This window comes from Mus caroli, unplaced genomic scaffold (genome assembly GCF_978045245.1).
Source record: "Mus caroli unplaced genomic scaffold, Mus_caroli_1 scaffold_15, whole genome shotgun sequence".
Classification (NCBI taxonomy): domain Eukaryota; kingdom Metazoa; phylum Chordata; class Mammalia; order Rodentia; family Muridae; genus Mus; species Mus caroli.
Genome location: NW_028227270.1, coordinates 68,092,011 through 68,100,741, shown reverse-complemented (window position 1 = coordinate 68,100,741; position 8,731 = coordinate 68,092,011). Strand labels below are relative to the sequence as shown.

General features: G+C 52.6%; 1 protein-coding gene across 1 annotated transcript; it reads right to left on the bottom strand.

Annotated features, from left to right (window-relative positions):
- Window positions 1–6,619: 6,619 nt before the first annotated feature.
- Gadd45g (growth arrest and DNA damage inducible gamma) lies at window positions 6,620–8,419 on the bottom strand. Its single transcript, XM_021180580.2, has 4 exons — window positions 8,259–8,419; window positions 7,639–7,740; window positions 7,323–7,536; window positions 6,620–7,226 (listed from the first exon to the last, which is right to left on the bottom strand). Exons 1-4 carry the CDS (start codon window positions 8,309–8,311, stop codon window positions 7,116–7,118), a joined length of 480 nt encoding a protein of 159 aa, XP_021036239.1. The 5' UTR covers window positions 8,312–8,419; the 3' UTR covers window positions 6,620–7,115.
- Between the last annotated feature and the right edge of the window lie 312 nt (window positions 8,420–8,731).

Below are 8,731 nucleotides of genomic sequence, written 5' to 3'. Positions count from 1 at the left end.
AGCCAGAGTTCACCCATCCTGCCTTTAAGAACCACCCCATTCGCTGCTTTCATCTTTCAAACCAGCAGTGATGGATAGATACATCTCACAGCCTCCAACTCCCTTCCCCATCGCTGCTCTTTAGGGTGCATGAGGCTATACGTATCTCCTAGCCGAGCATCTCTCTCCTTTCAGATACACTGCTCAGTAACCTTAGCCACATCTGGAAAGCTCTTTAATCATCTGAGGAAGAATGCACAGAGCTGGCTTTCCTCACAGGCTCATGACAGAGCTCTGCCTCCCGGTGAGTGTCACCTGGGACGCTACTGTGCTGATGACAGGGTCTTCTGTCTAACCTGGCTTTCAGGTCCAGCCGACAGCAGCAGATGCACAGGGGACCAGCCGCCCTCTCATCCGTGCTCAGAGATCATTACCTGTCCTGATAATGACAGGTTTGGAGAAACAGACTCCTGGACTTCAAGGGCCTCGCTTGTGACATTTGTCCCGAAACCTACTCATCTCTGAATCAGCTTTTGTTGACTCTTTCTTTGGGCTTCTTGGTAGAGAGAACCCTGCGTGTGGCCTTCCCAGCCTAGCAATGCAAGCCAGGTACAAACAAGGGTATTGCTGGAAGATCTGTTGTCAGCCTAAGACACTGAGTCTGGTGTCCAGAAGTGCCTGTTCCTTGTGGGAAAGGGCCAGGAAGGCAGCCCACTCTGTTCTCCCAGCTACACCGTGTTCTGTTCCCCTAAAGTTCTAAGACTCACTTGGCAACTGCAATATTGATTTTTTACCTCCTGGCACTGTTTCGGGCCAGCGTGGTCCTCTGTGTGCTTGTTGCCTCCTGCCTCTTGCAAGGCTGACTGAGAGGCTGGGGCTGAAAGACTCCATCACCTCCCCTGGCACAGCCCTCCATTGGCTCCTCTCCTCAGCCCTCCGCCTGCCTCAGGCAGCTGTATAGCCTGGAAGCCTCCACTGTCTCTGCCATGGGTGCTGAGAGATCTGTTTCTATCATTGCTCCTAGGCCAAGGCCTGGAAGTCACCTCAGCCAGGGCTTCAGAGCAGACCCACCTCCTCTGAACACAGAAGCTCTCACCTGGAGACTTCCTGTTGCCTAGTAACCTAGGCAACCTAAGTGTAGGGAGGGAGCTGCAATCTTGACAATTAAGGAAGAAGTAGGAAGGGCAGGGACAGGCAGCTGCAGGAGACAAGGAAGCAGACAGACAAAGCCACAGAAGACCACCTCCTCCTCACCATGTCACCACAGCCACACTGCTGTCCCCAGAGCCCCCCTCATAGGGATTGAGCCCAACCCTCAAAGGAGATTGTGAATCAAGGGGAGACGTGGAGAAAGGATAAGTGTGGAGCTCTGCAGGAGGCCTTTGGCCAAGACGATCTGGGACTGAGTCACTGTCTGTCCCAGCACTGACTGGACCTCTCTATATGGGCAGGGCTCACAGCACAAGGAGAGCCCTGGTGAGTCAGAGGAGACGGCGGCGGCTGGCTCGAGAACACCAAGGCAAGAGTAAACGTGAGCAAGGGGTCTCCAAGGGCTCCAGACAGGGGTGAACTGTCAGCCTCTGCCCGAGAGATCCCCAGATTCTGACCCAGCTCAGAGAGCAGCAGCAACCCCAGCAGGGGGATCCACCTCTCGGGAGCCTACACACACACACACACACACACACACACACACACACACACCCCAGTAGAGGTGGGGAGGGGCTGAGATAGAGGAAAGAGAAGGAGGGAGGGAGAGGGATCTGGAAGAAGGGTAATAAATATCAGCTCCTGGGAAAGCACACGGCCGCGTTCTGGGAAGGGCTGGACTACAGAGAAATCAGAGAGCAGAGATAAATGGGAGACGGCGCGCTCGAAACACTAAAGCGACAGGAATGTGAGTGGTGACAAATTTTTCGGTGACCTGCAGGAATGTCACATGATTAGCCACTCTGTGAGGGGAAAAGGTCTCCCCGGTGCTCTCCCCTTTTGCACTGCTTTCAACATGATGCATTCAAGGTGAGATCCGTGAGGGTCCGGTGGGCCTGAGGACACTGGAGCCTGCCCCAGACACTCCCTGTATGCACGGTCCAGCCTGACAGGACTGAAGGAGACACCATGCTCAACACTGAGCTAAAGAAAGCCAGCCGGCGTTCATCAAAGTCCAGATGCTGCAAACAGAAGGAAAAAAAATTGATTTTAAACTCGGTTGCCTTGGTTGGCCGGATGCCAAGTGCCCTAGGCTACCCAGCCTCCTCTTAGACTTCCCATTCCCCCCGCCCCCCAACCAGGTAGCCTTCATCCTTTCCTGGAGAGCTTTTATTTTATTTTTATTTTTATTTTATTTACTTACTTATTTATTTTTACCTAGAAAGGTGAAATAATTTGGCAAGTCTTAGAAGAAATAAAGGCTCCAATTCAACTTAAAAGCAGGGAGAGTTCCAAAGGCCAAATGTAAATTTGCTATAGTCAGAAACCAAAGCCCTGATAGGGTTGGTTGCCAGCACCCCACAGTCCCCATTGTCCCTGCAGCCAGCTCGGCCGCTCTCCCAACCACGTGCATCTGAGGCTTGCCCTTGGAAACCGTGTTTTCACTGTCCCCAATCAAATCATAAAGCCCCCGTGGGGCCTGTGGAAGGACAGTTCCCTTGGGACCATTCAAAGCAACCTGGGACTGGAGCTGGTAGGTGGAGTTAGAACCTGCCCCTCTCCCCCAGCAGCCCCAAGCAAACAGCCACCTATTTTGAGGTCACTAAGTAAATCAACAAGTGGTCATGAAAAGCAGAAAAGGGGGGTGTATTCAATATGGCCACATCAGAGAGAGGGGAAAATAGAGACCCAGCGATCCCTGTCGCCTGTCTTTGGGGTCCTGACATGAGGTTTAGCTTCGTTAATAAAGACAAGAGGTAAGCTATGCATGGCTAAGCTTGGCCTGGCCTGACCTGGGTGAGGTCACACCTATCACTGAGCCATCTCTAGGCTGCAGTCTGTCCTTCAAGGTGGTCTGATAAGTTATCCGAACTCTGGGAATCTCTTCCCAGGAGGCAAGTTCCTCCTCTGGCATTAGGGCTTCGGCCTTCCCTTCCCCCAACATGGAATTCTTGTGGAAATTTTAATCCTTTAGGGCCTGGAGTTTCAGCAGTCTAATGTTACAAGAATCTCTCTTTAAAGTATCTTCTATCTTGTCAGAATAGCTACATACCAGAATGAAAACTTCAAGGAAGCTGATAGCCTAGAAAACCAATGGTAACCACCCCCCCCCCAAATCTTCTTTAAAAACAGATTAAAAAAAAAAAAAGGTCTATTCTCTAAGTTGTCTTACCAGCCTTGTTTGGTTTGTTCTTCATCTGGAAAATTTAATTTTTGCTTTTTCCCACTGGGGTGAATCCTTTTAATGAAACGCTTAATGCCAGAAGTCAGTCCTTTAGAATTACAGTAAATGGCAGAGATCCTTCTGTCCTCTTATCTTCCTGGAAGGAGGCACTGGCTCCCTGAGTAGACAACAGCTCTGCACTCTGCATGGACAGGGCTGCCTGGCCCTCCCAGAACCCCCCAGTTCTGTTTTAGTTTTAATTAGCTCAATCTCTATGTGCGTGCCCATGGGGAGGCAGCGCATGTACAGAAAGAAGTCTGTTCTTTCCTCCTGCAATGTGGGTTCTGGGGATCAAAGCCAGGTCACCAGGTCATCAGGCTTGGGGGCAAGCACTCTGCCTGCTCTGCCACCTCAACAGCCCAGTCACTAGGTCTGCATCCATCTCATGCATTTGGGAAGCATGCCAGGGCAAATTTTACAGCAATCATCTAGTGTTAAGACAGGTTTTTACAATAAAAGGCCAGCGTGGTTAACTTTTACTGCTCCGGAACAGAGCTACAGGTTTGTTTTAGACACTGGGCATTTAGAATCCTGCAGAGGAGAACTTCAGATCCCGGAAGCTGGGGCTACAGGCAATTGTAAACCGAGTGCCTAGGTGGGTACTGCTAACCACTAAGCCATCTTTCCAGCTCCAGCCACCTTTTCTTTTTTGAGACAGGTCTTTTATTAACCTGGATCTTATCAGAGGTTAGGCTGGCTGGCCGGCCAACCAGACTCAGGGATCCTCCTTGTCTCTGCCTACTCAGTGCTGGGGGTATAAGTCCATAGCACCATGCTCAGGTGTGTTAACATGGGTTGTGGGGCTTGAATTCTTTGTCTACAACACTTTAAATACTGGGACATGTCCCTAGCTCCAGGTGTCTGTCTTGTTTGGCAAAGACTCATCAGCTGGATCATAGACTGGAATGAACCGGTTGTATGTAGCCTTTGAAGTCACTCACTCCAAGGGGTCTGCAAGAGACTGCCCACTGAAAAGGGAAGTGACAAAAGCAGATACAGTGTGTGCTTGTGCATCTGCAAGATGTAAACCAGAGGCAAACCCCAGGTCTGTCCCCACTGGGCTACAATGTCTCTTAGTTAGTTTTTGCATTGGGCAACTTTCCTCCAAATGGATTTGTAACTTTTATAAGTTAAAAAAAAAAAAAAAAAAAAAAAAGGTCTCCCATGAAAACAGGTGCCTCTCCAGAATCAGCCTGCAGACCGCTCACCCATTTGTTCTGTGGCTCTTGTGTTTGCCTTCTTTTGCCATTAGCCTTTAAGTCATCACCACTCACTCAGTGCTTTCTAGAGGCAGTGCATTGGGCTCAACACTCACGTTCCTCTCCTGGACATGTATGTCATGTTTAGCATGTATCTAGGGTTACCCATGCATATTCACCCATGGTCACTGTAAGCATGGCATACAAGGTTTTCGAACTCCATGCTTTGAAGTACAGGGATGTGGTGTTGTGTATGTTGGTAGAGAGCTTGCCTGGGATTCATCCTCAACCCTGCACAAAATGGGCTGTGGTGGCCCACACTCGCAGTTCCAGCACTTCGGAGCTGAAGGCAGCCGGAACAGAGGTTCGAGGTTATCCATAACTATATGCTGAGTTTGAGGCCAGGACTCTGCCTAAATTACTGCACACCTTATAATTTATTTTATGCCCTTTTGGTTAGTTAATGATAATAACATTTATATGTATATATATATATATATGTATATATGTATATGTACACACACACACACACACACACACACACATATATATGAATTGAGCAAAATTCTGGCCACAACCATCCCTTCCCAGCCTCTAGACGTCCAACCCTGGATTCCTACTCCCCACCCCCACGCCCTCCTGATAATTCTTGTCTCCTAAAACTCTAACAGGTGGCCGCAAAGTAAGGACCAATCAGAGAAAGCCGAGTTTCCTACCGACTGCCAAGTCAAGGGTGCCTACAAGGGTCTGCCAGCCTGCAGTGTTCTGCTGAACACTATGGCAAGAGGTCATTTTTCTCAGCATGCTGGTCTACTTCCCCACTGAAAGACTCCTCCACCTAAAGAAAAAATTTAACGCCCAAGCGAAACAGCGCTGCTCCTTGGGCACCACCGTGGCTGCGTTCTTTCAGCAGAGTCGGTGTGGGGCAGAAAGGGCACCCTTTCCTTACAGGAAGCGTCCACGCGCTCCTGCACTTTTCCTGTTGCCCTGCACAGGCTTCCAGAATGTGCTGTGGCGTTTTGTTTTTTTTTAAAGTGGCATCCAACCGGCAAACCAGCCTCCCTAAGCGCTGCTGGTAAATCAGCCCAATGGCCTTCTTAGAAAAACAGCACCCCACCCCGCCCTTCCCCGAAGGCTCCAGCTCTGCCCGGCAGCAGAGCTGACAGCAAGAAAGCCCCACGTGGGTTCCCCCCCCCCCGCCCCCATCCGTCAGCACGGCCTGGAATGCGCAGTGAAAGCCAGAAGCACTAAGCTACAGAAAAAGTCCTCTCACTGGGACATTTCCCCCACCCCCCAGATCCTTCTCAAAAGATAATCTTGGCTCCCGTGCGTTTGTCCTCCGACTTTAAAAGGAATTGTGGAGAGCAGCAGCCCTCACTGATGTGGGCAGAAGCCCTGAGAATAGGAACTAGCAGATGCCCACCCCACTCAGACTGGCTCACTCCTATTTATAATAGACGGTGCCTTCCAACTTCTGCTAAGATACTGTAACTTCCATCACGGCTGTGACAAAATGATGATTCATACTGAGAACGCAACTCGCTGGTGTCATATTTGATATTAATACTTTAGTAGCGTAGCTTTGTCAGAGCAATTAAAAGGAGAAAGTTCCTGAAAGCTAGAGCAACCCGCCCCCATCCCCAGCCACCGCACCAAGGGCAGAGCTGCAGAGGCAAGCTCATTGTATTGGAAGGCACTGGGCCTCCCGCAAGCTGTTCAGATAAGCAGCTGTCGAGGCAAAGGTGGGGGGAGGGGGCGGAGCGGGGGAGGGGAGGTACTGGAGGCAGAAGTCACTGTTATCGGATTGGATTGCAAGCCTGGAGCTCCTGCACCCGGATGGCTTATCAAGTATGCTCCTGTCTTGCAAGTTTGAAATCTTCCTGAAAGGCTCAAACAGTACTCTGGCCCAAATTCTCCCGTTTACTACTCGCCAGCACCCCTCCCCCACTGCCAGCCCCAGGAGGCTGCAGTTTCTTGCCCCGACAGAAAGGTGGTCACAGGTGCTGTGAAACATCCTTTACCGCCGCCCCCTCCCCATAAGAATCCCCTACCCTCAATAAAAGGCATTAAGTTTGTTTCAATAAGTTTATTGTGATATTCAAAGCTTCCACGATAGCGTCCTTTAGAAAATGAAAGCATTGCCCGGGATCCGTTTTTTGAAAGAGCAGTGCAGTCGGCTAGGTCCGGCTCGCTCCTGCAGTGGCCGCTTCTGCCGCTGTACCAAGTCCAGGCGGTCGCCTGCCTTTCTTTCCCCTCCTTTCACTGGAAGGCTGCTTGCTGAGTCACACCTGCCTCGCTGGTCGGTTCTTCCCGGCCCTGGGGCCAACGTCCTCGCCTAGGCCTTCCTGTGCTAGCAGCCTCTCCGGACACTGGCAGAGTCCTGGGCTCGGAACAAGGTGTCCCCGCTGCCGCCAGACCCCCTTCTTGGGAGGCCGCGCTCCTCGCTCTCCAGGCAACATCGCCTGCCAGTCTCCATGCGCACTCGAGCGCCCTCGGAGGGCCACTCCAGAGCCAGCAGCGCGCTAGAGTGTCACCAAGTCGATCAGACCAAGGTCCCTGCCAGGCTGTCACTCGGGAAGGGTGATGCTGGGCACCCAGTCGTTGAAGCTGCGGCTCTCCTCGCAGAACAAACTGAGCTTCTCCAAGGCAGGGTCCTTCCATGTGTCCTCATTAGGATTCTGAATTTAAAAAAAAAAAAGCATGGGTCAGCCATTCTTGTCGTTGACCAGGACAGTTTGGGGGACTGGCGTGGGTAAACAGTGGGGGACACTCACCGAAATGAGGATGCAATGCAGGTCTCCCGGCGCGCCCCCCTCTTCGTCGGCGCCCACGATCGCCGCCAGCCTCTGCACGTCTCCCACGCGCACGATATCAATGTCGTTCTCGCAGCAGAACGCCTGAATCAACGTGAAATGGATCTGCAGCGCTATGTCGCCCTCATCTTCTTCATCGGCAGCCAGCACGCAAAAGGTCACATTGTCAGGGTCCCTGCAGAGCAGATGGGAAGGACAAGGTCAGAGTCGATGCCACCCCCAGGTCTCCCCGCCGCGCCAACCCCAATCCCTGCACGCGGGGCCTTTCTACACTCACACATTCAGGACTTTGGCGGACTCGTAGACGCCAGCGGTCAGACAGCCCTGGCGCTGCGCCGACAGCAGAAGTTCGTGCAGTGCTTTCCCGGCGCCCTGCATCCTGTGAAAGAACAAGCGCCGTGAGTGGGGACCAGCACGGGGACGCGACGGAGAGATCCCTGCCCTGACCTCCAAGTCCCAGCTGGCCCCTTAGCCTAGACCTGCCTGGCGCCAGCATTCCTGCCTCCTAACTCCAACCTGGCGCCCACACACCAGGATCCCCAGTCCCGACCTGGCGCCCACACACCCGGATCCCCAGTTCCGACCTGGCGCCCACACCTCTGGCACCCTAGTCATGATCTGGCGCCCTCATTCCCATCACCCAGTCTCGACCTGGCGCCTGCACTCCCAGTTCCCTACTTCTGATCTGGCGCCCGTATCCCAGGCTCCCCAACTACGATCAGGTGCTGGCACCCCAAACTCTAGCTCTAGACACGAATCGAATGCAGTAATTCTGGTCCCGCGCCTCGGCACCTCACAGCCAGACAGTGCACGGCTCCCACCCTGCAAACTTCTACCCTAGAGAACCCTGAAAGATCACTACCGGACAAGCCCAACTCTCGGCACCCCAAAACCTACCTGGCTGTGCTTTCCGGAACTGTATCCTGGCCACGGACTTCTTCCAGAGTCATTGTGCGATCCACGAACAGCAAGTTATCCAAAAGAGTGCGGAGGGAACCCGAGCGCAGGTAAAGATCCCCAGAGTCCGATGCGCGCCCACCACCAGCGAGTGCGCCAGACTCGGCCGGGAGAGCCCTTTTATAGACAGGCTCGGCGCGCCGCCGCCAGCTGGCGGGAGGCTGCGCTCCCATTGGCCAGCGCCCGCTTTCTGATGCAAATGAGGCGGCAGGCCTGCGGCTCGTGCCAGAAGGCCACGTGGGGAGGGGTGCGGGGGATGACACAGCCTCAAATCTGCCGCTTTTGTCAGGGTGTTACCAGGCAGACTGGAGCCTGCAGATTTCATCTCGCCTTTCTTTTTTTGTAAGTCCTTAAAAGGAAAAAGTTAAAAAAAAAAGCACGTTGTTTGCTGATACGATACTGGAATTTGTAGA

What these genes read in the sequence shown, in the direction of transcription:
- Gadd45g (XM_021180580.2), bottom strand. Translation starts at nt 8,311, where the DNA reads ATGACTCTGGAAGAAGTCCGTGGCCAGGATACAGTTCCGGAAAGCACA. An exon ending in GTTCCGGAAAGCACAGCCAG is followed by an intron (nt 7,741 to 8,258) that starts GTAGGTTTTGGG and finishes GTTCTTTCACAG; the next exon opens with GATGCAGGGCGCCGGGAAAG. An exon ending in TGCATTGCATCCTCATTTCG is followed by an intron (nt 7,227 to 7,322) that starts GTGAGTGTCCCC and finishes TTTTAAATTCAG; the next exon opens with AATCCTAATGAGGACACATG.